We start from the raw sequence: 25646 nt of genomic DNA, 5'->3' as shown, positions 1-25646 counted from the left end.
TAAAGGATAGGTTGCACTTACCTTCCCGAAAATTGGATTTAATTGTGTCAGATAAAAAGGCAAGACCAACATCAGTAAAAACTTGAGCACTATCTGCACCACCGCCTGCAGAACATCCAAGATCGTATGAATTCATTGCCTTAAATACCTGCCAAATGAAATACCATCAATAGATTGTACATACTTGCAAGTTTATTATTACTATTATAATAAAATTTTTATTGCCTTTAACTTGCAGAAACTTGGTATAAACTATACTTGGAAACTGAGATTAAAGCAGAGGGATGTTTTAATTGTGGAATTATTTTAATTAATGCTTATTTTTTATTTTATATTACAAAGTTCTCTGCTGTAACATAGAAATTCCCAAGCTTCTCATTTATATGAATGATAAACTGGAAGAGCAAAAACACTTTCAAGTTTAGCAAAGTTTGTATTAAGCATTTAATGTCCATTAATTTTATTTTGATCTTCTCATTTGTCATGGAAAAAATTTCTTAGCTAGCAAGCATGATATTTTCTTCCTAAAGTTATCTTACTTTTTTGGATGTGAGTTTATTTTTCTTGTTCAGGATAAACACTGCTTTATCAACCACAGCTAAGGCAACAGTTCCTGCATGGTCCGTTTCAATCCGTAAATTGATGTTGTCTGTTGGTTCATATATCTCATGTTCTGTTCTCACTTTAATCTAAATAGAAAATATTGAAAGAAAAATGTCACATTTGTTAATAAAATGCACACACTCCTTGGGCAGACAGTACTGTCAACTGTGTCTGTCAGCAGCATGAGGCTGGGGGATGTTTCTGTTCCACAGTGTTTCTGCTTGGGATCCTACCTTTTGGCAGACAACTCCTACTGTGGCACTAAGAGGAAGGTTAAAAGAGGCATCTGGATGTTATCTTATACTGGGACAAAAGTACCAATGTGAATTATATGTGTAGGGGCTTTGCTGATGTAGGAACTCCAGAAAATTTTGTTCTTATCCAGTGGAAACAAAGGTCATTTTGAATGGCTGATAGTGTTCAGTAATTGTATTTCATGCTATTATGAAAAACATTCATAGAATCATAGCATCATAGAATGGCCTATGTTGAAAAGGACCTCAAAGATCATCTGGTTTCAACACCCCTCCCATGGGCAGGGTCACCAACCACTAGAGCAGGCTGCCCAGGATACATCCAGCCTGGCCTTGAATGCCTCCAGGAATGGGGCACTCACAACCTCCCTGGGTTCTTTTGTTTTTTCTTTTACAGTATCAAAAAGATGGAGAGAAAAGGTGAAAAAAGTCTTAAAGAAACTCCTATTTTATCCACACTTCATTTTCTAATGGAAGGAAATGTAAAAAAATGTATTTTTGAAATGCTCCAAAATTTTCAAAAAGAATAAAAACTTGAAAATTTTCATTAAATGCCTTTTATTATTTTTCCCAATAAGTCATTTCACTTTCTTTCATTGGTGAATATCACTACAGAAAGAGACAATTCTCAAGAGATCCTGTATCTCAGGATTCCTACTGGTGTTTTGCTGTGATTTCTATTATCTAGGCTAGGGATTTACCTTTAAGAGACTGTTTTTCATCTCTTTGAGGCATAACCTGTCCTATAGAAAAAGACTATATCTGACATCATTCTAGGGAGATTTTATCATCTGTACCTTTTAGCAAAAATCATGATGATCCCCTTTTTAAACAAAAAAGAAAATTTCCATCATTCCTTTCACCTTTCAACCCCAAGTCTACATTCTCTGCTGATATATTTTTATTATTTTGGAATACAAAACCAGAAGCTACTTGCTCTGCATTTACCTTTCCTTCGCAGACATCCATAACATCTACCCATACAGAATCAGCTACAATCTCTTGACGACCCTGGTTTGCAATGAAGTAGTAAGCTAAGAAGCGAAAAGCAGGCACCATTTTCTCAGTGACTTTGAGGTTTATTACTTTATTTGAGGAGGAAACCCTTCCCAACAGCTCAGCTTGTCCCTTTGCCATAACCTAAAAAGCAGAAAAAAACATGAGATCAAGCATAATGAATACACAATACACATTACATTGTGCGATTTTAGAATCTACATACATCATATATAATATACATTAGAAACACTGTGCATATTGTGTATATTATTTTATAGATATGTATATATATTACATGAGGCCATTTCTCTTTGAACATCTGTTTGTAATAGCACCTAATAGTTTTAATTCCTCGACAGTATCCTGGAGGAGACCAGCAGTGTCTCCACAAGAGGAGTCTCTGCTGCACTGGTCCTGTGGCCCAGGTCTGAACACAGGTCTACCTCCCTCCACTCAGCCTCACTGCTCGAGAAGGGGCTCAGAGACAGCAGTCTTACTTCTGTGCTCTGCAATAACAGGTCATCACCCTCAGGAGTCTATCAGCTGTATTCAATCTATCATCTGTACTGAATATTTCAGATGATGTGGATGGATTGGAATGGGAGGTTTTAACCATCCAAGTATTATTCAGTGTAAAGTATCATAGCTTGGCCTTTAAATGATTTCTGCCCATTTTGCACAATTTAATTATTTTCTTCCTGTTTTAATGGGTTGCAGCCATATAAAACACAGGTAGCTTTCCTAAATGCATAAGAGTAGGCTTGAGGAAGAAACCTTGTTGTAACCTCGTTTAATCCTCACAGCCTCCATCTAAGGACAAAAGTTTGGGAAAGAGCCTCACTGCTGAGCTCTGGCATTACTCCCATCACCATGCCTGCCCAGCTCCACTCCTTCCTTGAGATCAGCAGCAGCAATGTCAACACCATGCTTGGTCCCCTGATCAAAACAATCCCTCTCAACTCAAATTGGGATACAGTTATTCCAACATATGAGGGTTCTACTAAAAATAAATGGGAACTGTTGCTGTGGCGCTTATTGGCCTGTGAAATGTAAGCTGCCAAGGGAAATTACGAAGAGAAGAGAGATAAAGGAAATTAAACATGTTTCACATGCAACAGATTTGCTCCTGGAATGTATCTGTGAATGCAGTTGTCTCCTTCAGCAGAATAAATACTTTGCATGCCTGATCCTGGATAAGCGGGATTTTCTCCTGGCTTTTCCATCTGCAGAACTGATCTGTCCCAGTTTCAAGATGTTATTTAGAACCGTAACATTGCCTTCAATGGCCTTTTATCTTCTTTTGGAGATAAATTTGACATGGATGTTAACTAACATCAGTTGCAAGTAATATGGATCCATGGCAATTTAAGAATCATGATTGAATATGACTTGATTTTCCATTTCTAGGTGTAGAATCTTAATGTATAAAAAAGATGTGCTCACAACGAGGTAGATGATTTTGTAATAGTTGAAGAAAAAGTATCTAGAATAATTATATAAATAACAATAGTAGGCTTATCACAACAAAGGAGTTTCAGATTGGATGGAGTGGGAGGCTCTCAATTTAGCATTTTTAATATATATACCCACAGAATTATGTAAATGTTATACACATGCACCTATTTGCCCTAGACTATTAGAAACTACATACCAAAATTTATGATCATGCCTTCTTATTCAGAAGGGAAAAAAAAAAGAAAGAAGACATTACAAAGTTGTGTATATTATGTTCAAATAACACAGGAATATTTTTGGAAGGGACTTGCAGAAATCTCTAGTTCAACAGTCAGCTCTAAGATATGCTATCATTGCCATAAGTAAGTCAGTACTCTAGGTGAGTAATGAGTGCTTCTGAGTGACAATTCCCTGAACTCTCCGGGGAAATTCTTCCAGTGTTGTCATCATCATTAGTGAAAAAAATTTTCCAAAATGAACCTTTTAAGCTACAGTGTGTAGACTTTGCCCCTGATTATATAATATGGCACCACCTGGAAAAGTTTGTCTCTGTTATGCCTGATATCTTTCCTCAGGTAATTTGAGGTAGTTAGTAACTCACTCGGCCTCTTCCCCAAACTGCACAAGCCCATTTTCCCCAACCTCTTTTGCCAGACTGGATGTACTGGCACACTGATCCCTTTGGCTGTGCTAGATGTTCTGAAGAGTATAGTTTATAGAGGAAATTGTTGATATGCTATTATTCTGTTTACCATGTAATAGAAGTAGTCAATCTTTCCACTGCCAGACTGATGAATAGCATTTAAGGTGACTTGTAAAGTATCTCCTGGTGCCAAGACAGTATGTGGGATGCTGATGCTAAGGTAGTTGTGGGTAGCAGACTGGTATCTTTCAGCTCTGATACTGGTTTCAGGTGATTCTAACCTTTCTTTTCCTTCTTCAGCCTTTACCTGCCAGGGGAGAAAAGGACAGAGTGAATAAAGAGTCCCTCAAGAGACAGTATGTAGTGACACTCTTAATTCCTGTCTTGACAGATTATTCAGAAAAAGCTGGGAAACGAGATGAGTCCTTGTGAAAACCACATTAGCAGAACATCAAAAAAACCAAGGTTTTTCATTACTTTTTCTCTGACCTTATTTTGCCTCTTGTTGTACCATTGATTGATATTTTTCAGGTACGGCTTTTTCTGGATCAGAATAAATAGCTTAAAATCACACAGTGGTAAATCAATAGCCTTTTTCTGTTTTCATATTGTGTACTTAGTGAAACCCTCTGAGCATCCAGATGTAGTTGGTATTGCACCTGGTACTTTTCTATGCCCTTTTTTCATCATTTGCTATCACTTCTCGTGGTGATATTCTTTACAGATCCATTCATATTCCCCATATCAAGAAAATACATGTTGGCACAAAAAAGTGTCACCACCCATACATGCTTTTTAAGCTCTGATGTACAAGAGTATATCATTCACTTCAGCTAGATAGCCCTCAGAACCCTGGTCTGTCTGATATCTCACGCAACCTTGACAAAGTTGTGAATATGGTATAAGAATTCATGTTCCATTCTCTGTGATAAGGAACACAGAACAGCTTCACAGATACCTGCAATTGTCTTAAGAGCTCTTCTTAACAGTATACTTTTAAAGATGATGGTCTGGGTTTTCCTTACCGTTATTTGAAGAGTCTCAGCATCTGCAGGGATGTCAAATGTGAGAGGGACTAAGCCGTCACTGTTAGAAAGTGCAGTCTTCTTCATGGAGGACTTTCCAGGTAAGGTGACAGTAGCAGTGACAGGTAGAGAGGCAGCAGGAGAGCCATCAACCAAAGTGACAGAGGTCTATTGGAAAAAAATACTTGTCTGTTACTTCAAAGAAACTAAAAAATGCCCACTAACAGGAAGCGAGTATTTTTATAAACTAAAAAGAAATACAAAACTGCACACATAAGCATTTATAGATTTCAGCTCTGAGATAAAAGTTTAGCAATTGATTCATTCTGGACTCAGCTAAAATTAAAATAAATGAACAAAATTAACAGCTGTCTCAGATCTTCATTTTGGATCATATCCCGGAGGTACTCTTCTTCAACTGTTTGTAGGTAATTCTCTAACCTTGGCAGCTTGTAGAAAAAATTGAAGGAAAACTTGAAGATTTCAGGTTTTAAAACTCACTAACGTAAATGCAATTAAAAAAAAAAAAATCAGTACCCTGTATTTCAGTTTTCATAATTTTAATTTGATGTGGGATTAATCTGATACAACACGATTCTTTTTACCTTTCCATATGGAAATGGGGAGGAAACTGCTACAAGTATTATGAAACCTCGGAGTGCAACAGTGCACAGCCAAATTCCAAAACCGAAGCAGCATTTTCTGGTTTTGATTTCCCTTCTCAAGCTCGAGAGGAACCAGAAACACCAGTAATAGCCCCATGTTGGGCCTGTTCCTGAAGGTCTCTCCTACAAAATTCCCACTGGATCAGATAAGAGTCTTACAAGCAAATATAAATCTATTGCTATGAAGGTATAGATAGCTAAATACTACATACCACAACAGAGAAGGGGGCTCCAGGCACAAAATACTTCTTGGTGTTAGACAGATCGACAACATAAGGAGATTTCACAAACTTCACATTGCTGAGTTCCTCTTCCCTCATCTCTCCACCTGTTAATATCAAACAGTATGCGTTGCCATGAGAGCAATAACTATGTACTTAACATATTACCATCACATTTATGGTTTTCTATTTTCACTGCAATTTGAGCAGTGTATGTAATGTTAACTGTAGCATGATTCCTCCCTAAGGAGCTTCAGTCCAGAGAAGAGGAGGAGTTGGGTACAAGAGTACTGGGAACATAACTACAGATGGGTCAGCTTTCTTTGCCCAGTGCTCCAACTGGCACCACCAACTGTGCTCTTGAGAGCTTGGAAATGGAGAGCTACAAAGTGCTCTGTTATGCTTCCTCCAACTACGTCTCAAAGCATGGCTTGATTGAAATGAAGTGTGTTTAGAGACATAATTTCCTTAGTCCTTATTTTCCTCTTTAAACACTGCAAGGTGGAAAGGCGCCAGTAAAGTTCACCAGCCTTGCTCTGCCATGCATATATGTGATACTAAACCCAGAAAGTATGCAAGCGGATGCAACCTGTGTGTAGATGGCAGAGAAAGCATGCACAGAGTGGCAGAGACCATGTCACACCATGAGATCCATCACACTGTTGTGATAATGGGAAAAAAAAACATTTTTCTCTTGAAATAAATGCTGTAGTACATGCAAGTAGCTATATTATTTTATAAATATAAAAAAAATTGTACTGCTGGAATGTAATTGACTTAAATTTAAGATTCTAATAAGTTCTTATTGCTATTTAAGATTTTTAGGAATTTTTAATTCTGATCTAAATAACTAGACCCCTATAACCAGTGCATAGAAACATCCCTGGAGTATGTTTTCCCCTATCTATCTTCTCTGCTTACTATATACAAAGTGCCAGAGCATCTAGCTCTGGCCAGGTGCCTTACTTTCAGGCACTTAAAGTAAAAGGGACCAATCTCCCTTGACCAGCAACAGGGCTAATGTTGACCATGTTTGCAGAGTCAGCTCCATTGTAGATTCAGCTTAAGTATGGAGCACTGAAGTTCATGCCTCTTAGTCAGACACCAGTACTCGTTGCAACCCAAATTAGCTATTCATTACTACACCCAGTTTGACCCAGTGATCACCTGTGGACATCTCTAAGACAGCTGGAGGTCTTACTGTGTTTAGCATTGCTGTGAGCAAATGTCTACATATTAAAATGTCTAAAAATCCATTTTAATAAACTGGAAATTTGTGCCATTTTTTGGTAGGTAGACTCCATCCTCATCTCCTCAGCCACCATTGTAAATGAATAGCAAAACCACACTGTTTGGACTATATTGTACATAAGCCATATTGTTCAGCTCTGCAGGAGATGTCTAATACACTTAATGCTCTCCCCCATCTCCAGAGCAGAAGTGCTGTCTTGATTACCTTTTAAGACTTCAAAATAGCAATATGAATTTAAACTAGCCCACCCCTTCCCCTCCCCCCCACCATTTTGAGTTTGTCTTATATAGGCCATAGCAGAGATCTGCCAGGATTTGATGTCAGTTCCTAGCCAGCTGGCATTTTGGGAAGATGATCTCCTAGACATCGCATTTGCAATAGAAGTTTTATAGACGAAATGGTCAGTAAGCAATGTGAAAACAAGATAATTCTGAAGATAACTTCAGCTCTAGGTGAAGAAAGTGTGGCAAGGCATAAGAGAACTAGCAGGAGTCACAAGGACTCTGCATCACACTATGGCTGTGGTACATATGTCTCATCCCTTCACTGACAGCTCAGCTATCTGGGAAACAAAGCACTGTGCTCAGCTCCTAACTCTGTAAGTGAGGAGTAGACCTGGCTGAGGCAAATACTCAAACAAGGTCACAAGGGGAGCAGCAGTTTAGTTGCCTCCATACAGGTATCTGGGTCACTTAATATGGTCTAGGATATGTTAGATATCCTCTCAGGGCTGCTTAATATGTGGACATGAAGGATCATCCTAGAGAATGTTCAGTGTAAATATTACAAGCTGTATCAGCCAAGGCATAGTGTACTCACTAGCAGTTTCTACAGCAATAACAGCAACATGTAAATGAAACCCTTCCAGAGTGGAAATACTCTTTTTTAATTTCTCTTCCAGAAGTGGTGTAGTTAAAGTAATTCTTCCTTTTCCATTTTTAATCTATAAGAGAAGAAAAGAAAAAAAAAGTGACCACCTGCTGATTTGTTGCCATTACAATTAAAAGTATTATTCATAGCATGGCTACAGTACTACAGGGACGTATATTTCAATGATTTCTGACAATATTCAGCTGACTTGGGAGAAATCTGAATAATTCCACTGAACTCTAGTAGTACTTACAGGCAGCTGTTGTTCCAGACCTGGAAGAAAGACTTTATTCTCAGTTTCATCAATTATGCCAAATCGTACATACGCGATACCTTCAATCCCTTTTCCATAAGAGTGCCTATGGAAGGAAGAAAAGTGAGGAGATGAATCACCACACTGACAAGAAGTGAGCATTAATCAAATTAATAATTGTATGCTAAAATAAAATAGGCATATTTGTAAGCATTCTGATTGTAACTGGTATCTTGAAAATGAAGTACAGTTCCACCCACTGATAATGCAAATATGAAGACTGCTACAGGCCCAGGTACAAATCAGTGATTTCATGTGTATAGTAAATCATTTTGTCATAATCACACGTGGAGTCATCATCTGACAAAATTTATATTTGAGTAAATTTCTGTATTGTTTACAAACTAAGGAAAACTTTATTGGAACAGGCATGTGAGGTCTCATGCAACCAATCCACTTCTCAGGTAGGGAGGCATCCAGTCTACTTAATTTGGATGAACAGCTGATTCCTTTGCATTGGGTAACCCACGAGCTGAGCAGTACTGGGGAACTATATGAAGCATTTGTACCTCAAGACCTCGAGGCTCAGATCCCATCTGCTGAATTTTTCATATCTGCATTAGGCACAGTAGACACCCCCCACCTCATGTCTCTCATTCGAGCAATGTAGCATAGGTCCCTTCTGGAAGTGAAATATTTCCAGCTATGTGGCCAGAACATCCCTGAGCTCTCTTACAAATGATGAAGAGAGAGAACAGGGTATGTTGTACCTAGCAAGCTCCTAACTCAAGGAGACCTTGGAAGATAGCATCCTCCTGCAGAGGAGCATGCAATGTGCCACGTGAGACCTATAAACACTCACATCATAGAGTCATGGAAGGACCCTTAAAGGTCACCTACTCTAACACCCATGGTATTGTCTCTTATTGTGGAAATTCTTCTTTTCAGTTCTACAATGGCTTTTTTTCTGTATAAACAGTAACGCTTTTAAACTGACCTGATCAACAACATTCAACTATATCAGTGAAACAATTTTCTTTTCAGAAGACTGAGAGGTAATTCTTATGAAAACTGCTTAAAACGACAGAACTAGCAATTAAGGGAAACAACAGTCAATATATCAAATAATCTTTCATTAATTACATAAAAGGCCAGTTTAGAGTAGCAAGCTTGATTAAAAAGAATTTGATACGTGATGATGAAAGTCAAAAAGACCTGTTTAACATCACCAGTACCTTTTCAATAAACAAAAGAACAATATCTAGTTGTTTTGCCTCTTAAATAATTACAATGTTAATGAATAGTGAAGTATATAGTAGGAACTGTGCAGTTCATAAACTCAAAATTGAATGCTGAAGCAGCATATAGAGAAAACTCCAGTTATCTGGTATCACTGTTGTTATCAACTAGGCATGAATTAAGCAAACGAAATGAATAACAAATAAAAGAAATGAAGGTGAGCAAAAGAATAGCAGTGAAGCTGATGAAGGGACTAGAAAGCAAGAGTTATGAGGAGCGGCTGAGGGAAAAGGAGCTGTTCAGACTGGAGAAGAAGATGCTGAGGGGAGACCTAATTGCTCTCTACAGCTAGATGAAAGGAGTTTGCAGTGTGGAGGATGCTGGACTTTTTTTCAGGTGACAAGTGATAGGAAACAGCCTGAGGCTGGGCCAGGTAAATCAGGAAAGGCTTAGATCAAATATTGGGATTAATTTCTTCCTGGGCAGTGTGGTCTTGCATTGGAAAAGGCTGCCCAGAGAAGTAGTGGAGTCTCCATCCCTGGAGGTATTTAAGAGATGTAGATGTGGCACTAAGGAATCTGTTCTAGTGATGGAATATGGTAGGTGTTGCTAGGCCTGGCGATACTGAAGGTCTTTTCCAACCTAGATGATTCTACATTTCAAAGACCAGAGGTGCTGAGTTTGCTTAGCCAAGCAAAAGGAGACTGATGTTGAAATCTGTCTGCTCTCACAGGGTACTTTGGGGAAAGGAGGGATCAGCATGAAATGTGAAGAGCTCAATGGCACAGGCAGAAAAGCAACTGTATATAAACTGTCCAGGGATTAGCTTAGGCCAAAAATAAAACCCACTAGAACTTGGGGGTGAATGGTGAGTCTTCTGCTTGGATACAGTGCTAAGGACTACACAACACAGTTATCCCCTGCACCCTCCTGGGGCTAAAATGATTATATAAAATTAAACAGACATCCAGAATGTTGACCTGGCAGTGGGCCTTGCTCTGTAATGATGTCTAAACAGCTTCTGGGATTTATCTGGGGAGTGCTCTATGGCTGAGGAGGCTGAGCCTCTGCTACTCACTGGCTGAAGAGCTAGCAGCCAATCTCAAGTGCTCAGGAATCTTCCCTGGGATGGTTCTTTTGACTACCCAAGGGGTTTAAATAACTTTTCTGGTGTTATATTGAACTCTAACTGTGATGAAGTCATGCACATGTCCGTAGTAATGCTTATATAAACTCCTTCAATAAACTGTATTTATTCACCTCAGTTCAAAAGAATTTCTGCATAAAATCACTATTCTCAGGTAAGAATTAATTTGTTACTTCCAAACCGGGCACTGAGGATTTGAAAATTTCATTCTAAAACCTGAATCCAGTTCTATTTGAACTGCATTGAATAACAATGTCTGGGGCTTTAGATTGATTCCAAATGTTTAAACCAAAAAATAGAAAGAAAAACTGATTATTAATTTGACTAGAATCTTTCCTAGCAATGCAGAGAATTCTAAACTGTCATCCATCTACTAAAATTCTAAAGCATTCAGAAAATCTTGTTTTGTTTTGATCTCCATCACTTGGACCTATGTAGCATTTTACACAGATGCCAAAATTCAGTAATAAAGCAGAAACAGAGACTACAAGAGAATAAAGTTAAATTCACGTAAATTCAGAGCCTGGTTAACTGTTAATGATGAGGAGAGGAAGAAGCAGCGAAGTTCATTATCTACATATCTGCCTTCTAAAATAACCTCAGTTTGAGAACACTCACTTTGCCTCGATATCAAATGTGAAGTTTTCATTCCAGATTGAGTAGTATGGCTGAAGTGGGGTCAATTTGACCTCGAAAGATGGAAGTTCTGCATGAAAAAAAACCAAAACAAAAAACAGAAAACAAACAACAGTAACTGTAAGGTCATAATGGCATGTGCTTTTGGAGCTCATCGTAAACTCCTGCTGTGTTGCAGCACTCCTTGCAGAGGATGCAGCTGTCTAAGTGTTTTATTTTGGATCATAACTCTGAAACAAATCCTCTGATTATCTTCTCTTACTCTGCTTGCTTCACCTAATGAAGTAGTCTTGGCACATGCAAAATGGATTTATGAATATGGTGACAACTCTAATCGACTTCCAAACTGCATTATACTATGAGAAAATAGTTGGTTTTAACATCTCCATTGTATTTTCTGCAAAATGATCATTTGGGAAACAAGTTAAAGTGGTCTTTAAAAATAAAGTTGACATTTTGTGTTTTTTGTTTGTTTGTTTGCTTGTTTGTTTACTAAATATGAATGGAAGACACACAGAATTTTGTACAAAAGACATAGCAAGGAGAAACAGAAATGCAGTGAATTGTGTCCTTAGTTTCTAGTTACAGCCAGATTTAATCACTGCAGTATATCTTTAGATCAATAGCAATGACCTCCTGTATATAATCCAAATTAAATATTCTCTTACCGTATTTTTTAACTTCAAATTCAGCTGAAGCATTGGACATTTCATATTGCTGAAACCAGGCTTTGATCTTCCAACTTCCAGGCCTGAAGTCCAGATTCAATAGAAAATAATTAATTAAGATTTCTCAGTTATGTTGTGATGCTAATATATTTAAGTTATTGCTAAAGACTAGTTTTGTCCTTTTATTGATTTAATCTAAAATCTGTTTATTAATGGATTTCTTATTTCTTGGAGGAGCTAGAAAAGAACTTCCAAATTTCCTAGGTAACACTCCAACAGAATTATGTGAGGAATGGCAAGATAGCACATTTTCAAACTGTATGGAATGTGCCCTGCCTCTGATAATCCTACAGAAATAGACATCATGGTACATTTTCTATACCTCATCTTCACTGTGATATCAAAATCAGGATAGCACACACACACACACATGCACACAAAATAAAATAAACACACACTGAAAAAAAACTCAAGTCCTTTTCAAACCACCTTATAAATTAAACCCTTACAGAAGTGCTCTCCTGGATGCAGTCATACGATTGAGGCAGAGAGTTAAGCAGTTTGCTCAATTGTTTCGTAGCAGAATACAGGTTTCTAATCACACTGTATTAATACTAAAACCAGGATGAAGGCCCTAAAGGAAACCCAAAGAAAGAGGTATTTGGACATCTGAATTGTTTTAATGAACAAGGCATAGTCACGTACTCAGCAATGTCAGGTATTTCAAAATTTTCACTGAGCACTGTTTTTATTTTCCGTTCTGATTTCATAACCACCATCCCTTTGGAATTCTGTTGAGAGAGTGAAAACAAGCAAACATAAACCAGAGATTAAAAAAGAAAAGTTCATATACTGATCCTAAGGAAGAAACACTTAATTAAGGTTTTCTGACCTTAATTTTCATGCTTTGCCCCTCCATCCATGCACCGACAATTATATCTCACAATATGTACACAGTGATAAGGAAAAGAGAGGAGCTATAGCTACAATTTTACTCTTGTGCTATTTGTGGAAGACTTTCATAATGCCTGTGCTGAAGAAGCACCCATTAAAAGTATTTTTTGTATACTCACAAGTACAGCAACTGTAACTGTATCTTCCAAAGGTCTCATAGCATTGTCCAGAATGAAGATCCTGTATCTTACTGTTTAACAGAAGAAGAAAATGTGTTCACATATTTATTTTCTTGCTTTTCTACTACTGGCATAGAAATTTAGGTTGTGAGACCTAAAAGTCACCAACTCAAACCATTAGCCTATCACTGCCAAGTCTACACGTGACCATGTCCCTGAACATCACCCCTATGTGTCTTAAATACCTACAGGGATGGTGACTCAACTGCTTCCCTGGGAAGCCTGTTACAATGCCTCATAACCCTTTCAGTGAATAAATAATTTCTTATATCCAATCCAAACCTCCTCTGGTGCAACTTGAGGTGATTTCTGCTTGTTCTATGTGTTGTTGGTTGGGAAAAGAGATGTGCATATGACTTTAGGATAAAATACTTCTTTTCAGAAAACAGAACTATAAGAAATAATAATAATAAAAAAAAGAATTGCAAAGTATTGCATTCTTCTGTATTTTGAATTTTACATTTCTTCATACCATTTTGAAACCACTTCTGAAAACCATGCAGGGAGCTTCACCCATCTACAATTCCTTTGCTGTCAAGGTCTACAGCAACACTTAAGAATTTGTTTTACCTCCCTCTCTTGCTACTTACCTAAACTGTTAACAAACAAAACTGTTGTGGTCTTAAAGTGCAATGGATTGCTGACACTGCAAACAGAAGGAATAATTCTTACAGGTTTTTTTTTCTTCTCAGAAAGAGAAGTTTTCTGAGCATGAACAAGCCTTTGTTTGTTTTTGCTCCCACTGTAAGAAGAGAAAGACTTTCTGACTCCTGTCATTTCCACGCGGTTTGCTGTGATACGCAGTGCAGACCCCGCAAAAACCCTGGCTGCAGAACACAAATGTAATCTGACAGCTGTGGCCAAAAGACAAGGAATTACATTAGATAGGATTGAGTCATTATTGCTCTTATTTAAAAATATCATGCCCACGTAACATCTATATTCGACATCTAAAGTGCAGCATTTGTAGGTTAACCTTTAGAATTTGGTGTATATATAGGCTTGTCCGTTTGAATGAAAATGTAGCCCTTCTTGGAGGACAGCAGGATCTGGATCTTTTGAGCAGTCTGCTTATGAAGCTCCCTGCTTTCAGTGACAAGCAGAATATGTGGACTTCTACTCTTCTTGAACGTATCTTGCTGGAGATTTCCTGGCTTGACCTGAAGATAATGAAAGGAAGAACCCCACAGTATCAGACACGGACCTGGTAATCTTGGAGTTACACAGCTGATGGCCAAAATCAGTCGAAGCACGATTCAACAGAAGATACTCAATTTTGTCATTCATATTGAGTATTTCTTTGTAAGTAGAATTAATATCTATTCCTCCATCTCCTGTCCAACAGCAGTAGCACAAGCCTAATGACCTTTCTTCAGTCTACACGCGTGCTTAATTTCAGCTACCATGTCATTTTGGATCTGTATCTTTGCTTAAATCTTGTACATGAGGTCAGAACTGTAGCTCATGCAGCTTAATACATTTCTAAACATCCTTCTGAAGAAGAACTTGATTTGACACCTCAGTTTTTAGCTTTGGGCAGGTGTGTCCAGCCAACAGTTTATGCGTGACCCTTGACAGCTACTTCTGCAGTCCCACAAGATTGTAAACTTTTAATATCATTTGATATTTAATGATATTTTTTTCAAGAGTTAATTGCACTTAACTTGGACACAGACTGTTTGGCAACAGTGGAATGCTGTGGATGGGAGGACTCAGTGCATTCTCTGCCTCTTACCCCCACCACACACACACAGATGAATTGAAACCCTCATGTATTATATGGTACACACGTTTGTGCCATTTGGAAAGTAAAAAGAGTGAAAAGTAGTGACTGATAGTAATATTTCAACCTACCTACACATGTGTGTGCCTGTAAAGGCATGCATTATTAAGCAGATGTAAGTTTTCTGATTTGATTATTAAACTTGGGCTTATATCATAAAATAATTTAATAATTTAACACATTCACTGCTGAAGAAAAATCCAAAGCACTCATGTGGTGCTGACAAATTTTGTAATTTTCAACATCTCAGAAAGCTCACAAGAAGTATAAAATCATTTGTGACATATTTTTCAGTAGTTTTGCAATATGAATTTGATTAGTATTTCTGCTATTCAGACAATGTGGGGGAATATACAAGTTATAATCATCTGCTAATCCAAGCATGCTAAAGGCAGGTTTATACAAGACACACACTATACCATATTTATTCACTTTTCCTCAGAATTTGTAAATTCACTGAATTGTGAATTTAATAGCCACTTTTTTTTTTCTCATGAAAGTAACCTAAGTTAAATGCTTGAAGATAAAATCTAAAGTACAGATAAAAGTAAAGTTCAGGAAAAAATGGTATACATTTCAAAACATTTGAAATTTATTAAAAAAAAAAAAGGGTTACCTATATACATTAACTGTATTATATATGGCTCAAGACAACTCCTCTTCACTCAGTGTGGCCCAGGCATGCCAAAAGGTTGGACACACATCACTTTGTAAATAAACAGAGCTAAACAGAGTATTGATGTGTGTTATTTCCAACTGAATGGTGTCAATCAGTACTACTGAACAAAATGTTAAGAATTGTGTCAAAGAATTGTGCCTGAAGCAAATGATGTAAAGCAGAATTAATCAACTTAAATGTCTGCAGAAATATTACATGCTTTGAACTGAGAGACTGCACATTTTTCAAGATTTCCCGTTTCATATGATGGTCAAGGAAATGATAAGGCCATGAAAACAGCTGAAGGATTACACTGTTACACTTCCAGGTGAAAAACAATTCCTTCAAATGAACAATATCAATCAAAAGAACACAACCCCCAAATGCCATAGATCTATTGAAGAATGACCAAAAAAAAAAAGTTTAAAAATTTAATTTCATCAGTGATCTGCAGTGATGAAAAGATCTTTCATTACCATATGACAAAACCTTGGGCTTGATGATTAGGCACAGAAGAGCACAAGCCATCACTTTATTAGCTTATTGGATTAACGGAGTGCTACTACTACTGATATTGATGTTTTCCCGTTTCACTCTAACAATCAATGTTATCTCTGCTCCAACGTATTTTTTGCACAAATTATGATTTATTCCCAGTTTAAGCATTTACATCATTGCTTACCACTATTTTTTTTATCTCTTGGTAGTTGTTCCCTTGGTTAAGGTTAAAGTTGACCCTCTCTGATAACAGCCGATTTTTTGCCTCATCTTTGAAATATGCAGTAACATGAACTGGGCTCTGTGCTCCATGAACTTGAACAGTTACTGTCTCTTGTACACCCAAATGAACCACATTTGGGGCAGTGATGAGAAATCTAAAAACAACACAGGAATAGATTGACAAGTACATAGGCTGTTTTTTGCATAACACACTATCTAGACATTATTAAAGAAAAACTGATTTGTAAGTTCCACTAACACAGAACAGTTGAGGTTTAAAGGGCCTTGTGGAAGTTACCTAGCTTACCACTCTTGCTAGATATGTCAAAAGAAGGCAGATACTCTCATATCGATCCCCAAATTTTCAAATAATTACAAATTAGGCCCTACAAAAGATCAACCCCTACAGATACAAAACTCCTGTATTATGAGATTCATAATGTACCTGATACTATGAATTCATGCATCTTCATATAGAGTCATAGAATACCATGAGTCCCACAAGGATCACTGAGTCCAACTCCTGGCTCCACACAGCACCACCCAAAAATCAGACCATATTTCCTTGAACTAATTCCTGGGCAGCCTGTTTCATGCCCACCACTCTCTGATGCAGAACCTGTCCCTACTCTCCAGCTACCCCTCCACTAATACAGCTCCATGCCATTCCCTTGGGCCTTGTCACAAAGAGAGCAGTGCTCAGCAGCTGCCCTTCTCTATCAAGACCAAGAGCATTTCCTACTTTCTGTTTCAGATGATATGATATGAATGAAAAGTTAATTTTAAAATATACTTACGAAGGTTTTTGCAGTGCACTGGTTAGCAGCAAACAAAAGCTTGTCAAAAATACCAGTCTTTCCATGGTAAAACTACAGCATCTGCAAAACAGAAATACCAAAAGCCCACCGTCAATCTGCCCTTTTCAAATTGAAAGCATTGGCTGATGGTATGTTGCAGCTAAGAGCACTACCCATCTTGGTTATTTATTAATAACTTTCAAAACTGTACAACCAATGATGATGGACACGTTAACAGTGCACTAATTAATAGCCTGGGGAGAAACATTCTGGACTAAGCCGAAGTTTTACATTTGATTATTCATTCATTCTCTTCCCACCTTTACTATGCACACCTTATAGTAACTAAGCACCATGTCATGAAAGAGAAGTTTTCGCAAATGGTACAGTGTTAAACTCAAAACCAAACAAGGCACAACGGCTAAAGAGGTGGTTCTCTTCACTTCTGATAAGTGAAGAGAAACACAAAAGACATATCCCTTGTCTAGATTATTATTATTTAACTCCAGGCATCTCTCTAGACCAGCAGAGAATAGGAGAAGCTCCTTCTGGTTTAGCTAGCACAAAAGAAATATAGTGGAATTAGGTCTGTACAGCTCAGTCCCATCTGTAGTGCTTGATGGCAGTTCAACTCCTTTTATTTAAATGGGATTAAAATGGATGTCACTAAGCTAATCAGCAAATTTTCCTTTGTAGTAAAGAACGTGTGTTTTTTCAGAGGATAATTAGTCTCATCTTAGCATAAACATGTAAGGTGGCACATCAGCTGAAGGCATTCCAGACAGCACAAAAGACATACAATGCCTTAGGGTATGGAATACTCAAAAAAAGAAGATAAAACATATGCCTGAAACATTACTGTTTGTGCAGGAGCCTGTTCTGATTAAAGATGAAAGAAGAAACCGAAACTCTCCCCATGTCTCATTTTCGCAAGCCTGGAGATCACGGACTCCCAAACACAATTTTGTTGACTCAGAAAAATGGAAAAATGCCCATCTGATCTGCAGGCAGCTGAAATCCCAGAAATGATCACATGGCTGCCCACAAGGTCTGGAGTTAAACTGCCCTTTAGCATTCCACATTTAAGCTGGCATCTTTAATTTTTAGAATGGATGCCTTAAGGCATCATCCCTTTATTCCTAAGTGGAATTCACACTCACCACAGTTGCTCACATTCCACAGTCATGTTGTGTTGTGAGGGTGAAGGGACTTTCACCTTTCCCCATTTCTTGCCTAGGAGAACTTGCCTTGCTCTTCAAACATAAGAAGCTCCTCAACTCTACATTTTCCATACTGATCAAGACAGGGAGATAGGGGAAGAGAAGAAGATGTATGGTGTCAATAAATCAGTTCACTATTTTACACCAAGCGCATTAGAAGTATGGTAGCTCCATCTGAGTCAAACACAAATGGATGACAATTACTTTCTGTCCAGTGATGGTCACAGAAAGTACCAGTGACTGTAGCAACAAGCGTTATTTCTGGCTTAAATTTCAGATCAGCAGATGGTATGACAACAGACTGAAATTCAGCCCAAGTGTTGCTTTGAAAAAAAAAAATATATTGTATTTAGACAACTCAAGCTGATAGGTATTTACTTATGGTTTGGACAGGTAAATTATTCCATTTCAGATTAACGCTTTAAGCTTTGGTTCTTGAGACAAATTACAAGATCAGTGCAACAGCAGTGACAGAGGTGAAAGTATGTTGGTGGGGGTAGGAATTGTCCCATGGTTCAGAGAGAAAGCAATTGCTGTGCTCATCAAAAGTAAGTAAATGTGTAAAATATCATAACATGAAAGAGCAAAATTTGGCTTGTGATAATGCTAATGACCATACTACTAGTATGTTGTTTGTTACTTCCACAGGTTTAACATGCTGGATTCATTGAGGTCTTTTGACCAAGCGCATCAAGGCTTCCCTTGATGTCAATAGTGTTCCAAAGTGCTGAAGTAAAAAAGGAGGATTTACTCATGAGAAACAAAATAGTAATTCAGCAGGGACTAAACACGGTAAGGCAAATACATGACTGTCATCACTGATAGCTAAGGCTTGAGGGAAGTATTATATTAATACTTCTTCTATAAGAAGTAAAGAAGGTTCCTTAATTCAGCTGACTGCTCTGAAGGGACTCAGTCCTTTCCCTCATACCAAACAAATTATATATAAAATAATGCTATGTTAGAAATGTTACCAGTTATCAAACTTTCTGACCACTTTCTAGGAGATTCCACTTGACTCATGCTTACAGGGAGACTCAGTGCTCCAGTTGTTCATGGGGCCTTGGTTGGGACACACAAATTTTGGCAGTGTAGGAGTGATATCTGTACTAAGAAGCCCCATGAAAGGACCTACCAGCCTCGGATGGTTCTCAAAATAAAGTTTGGAAATGTACAAAAACTCCATCTATAAGGCTGAGATAACACTCACTGTTGTTTTGTGATGCTGAAAAGATGACTGGACAGAAACCTATCTAAGAGTTTGCTCTACATTTTCTTCAGTTTCTTTTTTCTATTAAAATGTTGCCTCATTAGCATTATTCTAATGACATTCAATTGGGTCAAATGAATACTGTTCCAGTATTTTAAATAGGAAAAAAAAAAAAAACAGCCAGGATAGCATGCACTGCTCTTATGTCATTTAGCAGTTGGCTTGAATGAGTGATCTTACAGTTGAAAAACAGGATTTATGTCCTAGATTAAAAAGAAGAAAAAGAAAAAAGTCAGAAGACATGGATTAGGGTGAAGGAGACTTGCTTTCAGCCATAAGAGTTAGCAATCCTGAAGAAATCAGAGGAAAACAGAAATCTTATTTCTGCAGCCCAGGAGACTACCATGAGTTCTTCAGATGCTCTTCTGGCTTCCACCTGATCTTAGCTGTCAGACAGCAGTGAGAAGGTAAGGAAGGGTACCCGAGTGTCCTCAAGGCCCAAACCCATACCCTATGGGAGATGTTTACAGGATATCAGAAATGGAAACTTCTCAGAACAAAATGATCTTCACTTTGCTTTTTTGCACCCTCTCATTTCCACTGCAGTTATGCACTGTTAAATCTGATTCAGTTTCATGCCAAAATCACACAATTTCCTTTGGGTCCTCTGGCGTGCCAGATTCAAGCAGACTGATGAGGAAAAGCAGAAATTTCCACCATGAAGAGGGTCTGTGCTTAGGAAAAAGACAAGTTTTGTGGAAAAACTCTCTTGGGAACAGGGCTTGTGGTCTCCCTGTGGAATAGAATAGGCTTGCTAAAAACTGTCTGGCAAATTAAACACTTTTCACTACTACATAAATGAAGATAATAGAGAAGTTAACTAGAAGCAGCAGTAGTTGAGTAGGAGCATGATATGGAGTTGAGTAGGAGCATGATATGGCTACTTCCATTTCTAGAGATAGTTCTGCTGCTTGGTTTACACTGCTGCCATATGTGGTCAGGAATCACACAAGCACTGGAAAACCTCAATTTCTAAAACAGAACACGAAATGAATATGAGTGAATAATTATTTTTGCTCCAGACAAATAACAAAACGAGACAATAAAAAACTAACTTCTTCAAGTTGGGTGTCTTTTTCTTGGGAAACTCCCAAGGATATCTCCTAAGTGAAATGACGTCACATGCAGAAGTCTGTAACACAGCCAACAGAGATTTGCCACCTCTGACGTCAAAGGAACTGTGAATTCACTGCAAAATCTCACTGTAGCTCTTGACTTTATCAGAGATTTCATTGTCTGGGCAGGCTAGTTTGTCAGGGGAGCAAGGTCTGTTTATATAGCTATACAAAAAGCTCTTTGCTTTGGTGGCTGCATTTATGCTGTGCAGCATATGAACTCACACCAAGACATTTTTCATGGATTGCTTTTTAAAGGGGACTTTAAAAAAGCGGTTCATTTTGCTTTCACTTTTTTAATTGGATTGGCACACTTTTTCTTCCTTGTGTGGTATGACTATTAATAAGTCCTTTTTGTTTTTTGGTCCAAAATATAAACTACTATAAGCTGCTGTAATTCAACAGGGATTTTATCAGTCTCTAACACATGAGAGCAAGTACATACAGTCCCATAATTATTTATACAACTAGTCTTAAAATTATTTTGGCTTTATAATACTTCTTGGAGCTTGTATAAAATATTCTTTTTTTGCTTCTCTTGTGCCATAGATTCTTTAGACTGCCTGGGATTGTAGTTACTACATGCTAAAATATAACATAGTGTGATAAAATTAAATTCTCTCATTGAAATCCTCCTACACATGATTGTAAGAGAGAACACATGAAAGCCACCCTAAAATAGCTTTCATGCCTGCCCTTTCTCTTAAGTCAAAGTCCTTTCATATTTACTCATTGGGAATGCTATTGATTCTCCAGGTGACCCAGAGTTCACTACAACAGTCTGAGATTGAAATATATGCAAGAAGAGGCTAGCCAGCCTTAACTTGGGGAAATGGACTTGCTTTCTTTTGTATACATGCTCTTCTCCTTTGTCTGAAATTTGTAGGTTTCCACAGTGTTGTGAGTGCTAGCAGTAAGTTTATTCTTTGGCTTGAAGTTCCTCCAGAATGCCTTTTCTTCCTTAAACTGACAAAGTAGTAACGAGACCAAACTCTTTTTTTTACTGCCTCCTGCCCTCTTTCAACTCTGTCTGGCAGGAAGGTACAAAGGATAACTTCACATTTCACAAATCAGCAGCACAGAGATACTCTTCTGCTGAATTTCAGGAAATTGTGACAAACACAAAAGGCAATATTTCACTTCTGACAATACAGAAAATTAGATTTGTAAATCCTTTTTCAACAGCAGACCATGAAGGGTGTATCTAATTTGAAAAGTTCTTCTTCACAGCAGGGTAACTTCTCCTTAGCAGTAACGTAAATTGAAGTTATTCTTTTTTCCTTTACTAGAATATAAGTAATGAATTAAAATGTTAATAGAGGCTCTAGTTGTTTTTGCAATGATAAAAATGACCTTTTAATGTCTATATTTTATTAAATGTTCTTCAATTTAACCCTCCTAAGGGTACCTACTGCTCTCTACATATGCTCTCTTCAGAAGAGGAAAACCAATATGCAAGATATTTCTCTTATTAAGGAGTCAGGATTTTGGGTAAGGCTAAAAATACAGTCTTACTTATTTTCTTATGAGTTCTTCCTTCATTTTCCCAATGGATACATGTAATTATCTAATTTTGTTAACTGCAGATCAAAACAAGAAAAACAAACAAACAAAAAACCCTACTTCTTGGTATTTAATATGTTGTAAAGGTAGCCTAGATAAGATATAATGCTGTTGGGGTTTTTTTGGTCAAATGAAAATTGCATTATACTATTGACATTATATTACTCTCTATTGCAATAAGTGTTGTGTTTTGATCAGCTACTATTTAGTATTCTATACTATTGTATTAGTATGTTCAAAACTGTTTCAAAACAAAAGGAGAAAAGCATGGAACGCCCTCAACTACAGCTATTTGTGTGCCTGTCTTTCCCAAGCAGCTTTCCATCATTTGCTCTGATCTGCTAATTAAATCTAAGGCAGTTGGTTCATGTAGTGACCCTGAGAAACACGATGAACAAGAGCTTCTGTCTCACGTCTTGGAGAAGGCTCTGCCCACCTCCATCACACATGAATCAGCTCAGGTCAACTCCAGTGATCAGAAGCTGTCCTGCTTATTTTGATCACTTCGTTTGAATGTTCAAAGCTGAAATTCAAAGAGAAAGGGGGTATGGGAACAGGATATGAGTGTCAGAAAAGTTTATCCATTCTTGTAAATGAGAACCTGTTCAGCTATAACTGAGCAGTGAGAATTTTGGTGCCAGGACTTGTGGTATCTACCCAAGGTGTGGACAGACCATCTGCTGTCTTATAACAGAATAAACCAGAATGACTTCTGCAGCAGTTTGGTGGGATACTTACAGTCTGTGTATGCCGATCTCTTCTTTTTGCAGACATTTACCATGGAGCTCTGACCCTGTGCAGCCATCATCTTTTTAGGCAGCCACATGGATGAACCATGTGCCTTTGATATTTTCAGATGTAGGTACCATACCCAGCCCAGGCACAAGCATTAGGTCAGAAATCTTAAAGATCATCTACTCTAAACTCCCCTGTTAAGGCCAGGGAGGGCTGCTACCTACTGCATCAGGCTGCCCAAGGCCCCATCCAAAAAATAGTGAAACTATGAGAAAATATGAACACAAATTATGCTTTCATTTATTTTATCAACAAATGAAATTTATGGCCACTGTCAAGCAGATAAGTCTTAGGCTGTTATGCCTTGCCTTATAGGCTTTTACTCATTTTCTGCTGCCACCAGAAGCGATTTCTTAAATGATTTTGGGACTATCTTCCATTTCACAGACTTTTTACATTACAACACTAAATTCAAATTTCCCCCTCTTTCTATGGCGTCTTCATTAAAGTTGCTTGGCTATGTAAGTACACTGCAGATGTACATTTAGGCAGAAAGCCCAGCTTCATTTTTTGTGGATAAAAGCATTGTGTTTACTTGCACAATATTTTATAAATATCTGCCATAGGTTTGCTCAGTGTTTTCCACTGAGATATCAAAAACTATTGACTCGTTGTGGCAGCATCAGTGCCTCTGATCTGGTCACACATAGTATGTTAAGCTGCTCTAAGATAGATAATCCTGCAAGAAGAATCTGTTAAACCTCCCAGTATCCATGAACTGCTGCTGCTGCTGTGTGAAGCGGCATCAGGAGAGATTTGGAGGAGTGATTGATAAAAAAATAGAGCCCTGGTGCCATCCAGCGGTCAGATGTGTTGTCTGTCCACCGAGGAAAGAAGTTTCATGAGGAGCTGTGAAATTGAAGGTTCTCTTCTTGGGGACCCTTTTTATTGCCTATGCCAAGTACTGGGAGTAATGGGATTAGTTCTGGGTCAGGACACACACATGGATGCTTTCCCCCATGGAGGTTGCTGGTGCATGAGCTACGTGGCTGAGGTCCACGGCAGCCAGCGCAGTTAATGGGTACTAAAGATCAGTCTGGGCTGCCATACAGCAGGCACCTGTCTTCACCAAAGAAATGCTTAAACACCTGTACATACAAAAGAGGTATGCAGAAGACCCACGTCCCCTTCCAAACATGTCCCAGGTGACGCACTGGCAGCACAGCATCAAACATACATTTTCTGGTGGACTTTGCATTGGAATACTGAGAGCAGCTCATAGAATCATAGAATGATTTGGGTTGGAAGGGGCCTTTAAGGTCATCTAGTTCCAACCCCTCTGCTATAGGCAGGGATACCTCCCTCTAGATGCTCAAAATCACGTCTCCATAGCTGTTACTTGACTGTTTCCAAAACCATCTTGTCTGGATACAAGTTCAGGTTTCCATCCAGGTTTTTAACCTCCAGCCTATCACTTTGCATGAGAATGCAACAGCAGAAGTTATAGTGTATGGTGCTCAAGACATGTTTAGAGTAATTTTTTTATGAAGTCAGTGTGTTCTCAGCCAGCAGAGCAGTTTAGTGCTGGCGAGGAACTTCTTGCTCTATCCATCCACGTCCTTCTTATGGTGTTAAACCCTGAAAGGCATGATGAAAAGTTTTGTGCTGACCACTACAGCTCAGTGCCAGGACCAGGGCTTGTCTCATCTGTGTCCTTTCTGAAGTGGTGACTGTAGTCAGAATCCTGACCCAGCTCCACCTCTTAAGGATGTTCTGATTTACTACAACTCACTCCTCTCTTTCCACTCCCTGTGGATCAGAAGCTTATCTGGGAGCATGGATGCCTCAAAAACATGGGGCCCCTATTCCCTGTTCCAGCTGAATTCCACGTATGATGAGAAGGGAGGGGGGAAACATTGCTTTAAATCATCCTAGAGCTCTCATACATTTCATGAAAAGCAGAGGGTTCACTGCACTTCTAACAGATCTTAAAGTGTCTAAGGTTCTGTGATATAAGGCTGGCTATTGTGGAATACTAGCACTTTTCTGGCACACAGGAATAGGCAGAGAAGATCTTCGTCTCCTCTGTCATAACACATATCACTGGGGTTAAAAGAACACAGAGAAAAAATACACCCTCTAAGGATATTTATCTTACACTCATTACTTATTCCACTTTGCACTCCGCTGCTATCCTTCCTGCCTTCCTGCCAGGGTTATGGTAGAAATAAAGGTTGTTTGAATTGTATTTAAGATTCTTTTAAAGAATAAACAATCCAATCTGCAACTCAAGATATCTGAAAGCAGCCTGTCTGAGGAGTCAGGCAGGCTGGATGCTCTACACAAGGCAGTGCAGGACCACATGGATGTAAGATCATGTGCATAAGCTGCAGAAGAATGCAGTTATCACCTCAGCACAGATGGGAGATCTGACCAAGCATCATCTCTCTCCTCCCTTTCTGCTCTCAGCAGCAATGGCTGAGCTGCCCTACTTTCTGTTTCCCTTGAGAACCCTAAGGTGAGTATATTTTTTGTCCTGTCAGGTAACTAAAGCTGTGTGCAAAGAGAAGCTGCTAGCTCAAGGGGGTTTAGGAGATGCATGTATGTAGGTTTACATTCACATGTGTGTGCCTGCATGGACCTGTGCACACATGTGGGCTCATTTTAGGGAGATTCCTGGAGGACAGTTTTTCTGAAACTGTGCAATTGCTGAGAAAAACAG

At 38.4% G+C, this 25646-nt stretch overlaps 1 protein-coding gene across 2 annotated transcripts in view; it reads right to left on the bottom strand.

The window, feature by feature from the left end:
* The window catches only part of LOC136044756 (complement C4-like), a 49301-nt gene that overhangs the window by 22874 nt on the left and 781 nt on the right, over nt 1-25646 (bottom strand). The window contains exons 1-16 of one of the 2 annotated variants that reach the window (XM_065730253.1): nt 18446-18538; nt 17022-17102; nt 16187-16379; nt 14040-14223; nt 13004-13074; nt 12636-12721; nt 11931-12013; nt 11245-11332; nt 8241-8346; nt 7937-8060; nt 5857-5972; nt 4980-5147; nt 4064-4261; nt 1806-1997; nt 540-689; nt 22-148 (exon numbers count right to left, since the gene is read on the bottom strand). In XM_065730253.1, the coding sequence (XP_065586325.1) occupies nt 22-148; nt 540-689; nt 1806-1997; nt 4064-4261; nt 4980-5147; nt 5857-5972; nt 7937-8060; nt 8241-8346; nt 11245-11332; nt 11931-12013; nt 12636-12721; nt 13004-13074; nt 14040-14223; nt 16187-16379; nt 17022-17086 (1951 nt within the window). In that variant the 5' untranslated portion in view covers nt 17087-17102; nt 18446-18538. Of the gene's footprint in view, nt 1-21; nt 149-539; nt 690-1805; nt 1998-4063; nt 4262-4979; nt 5148-5856; nt 5973-7936; nt 8061-8240; nt 8347-11244; nt 11333-11930; nt 12014-12635; nt 12722-13003; nt 13075-14039; nt 14224-16186; nt 16380-17021; nt 17103-18445; nt 18539-25646 lie in introns of those variants that run through there. The other variant, XM_065730254.1, reaches the window with a different exon arrangement.

Source organism: Cyrtonyx montezumae, unplaced genomic scaffold (genome assembly GCF_038088225.1).
Source record: "Cyrtonyx montezumae isolate F1298 unplaced genomic scaffold, pur_monq_1.0 scaffold_12, whole genome shotgun sequence".
Lineage (NCBI taxonomy): Eukaryota > Metazoa > Chordata > Aves > Galliformes > Odontophoridae > Cyrtonyx > Cyrtonyx montezumae.
The sequence above is the reverse complement of the archived record's forward strand: the minus strand, read 5'-3'. Positions and strand labels throughout refer to the sequence as shown.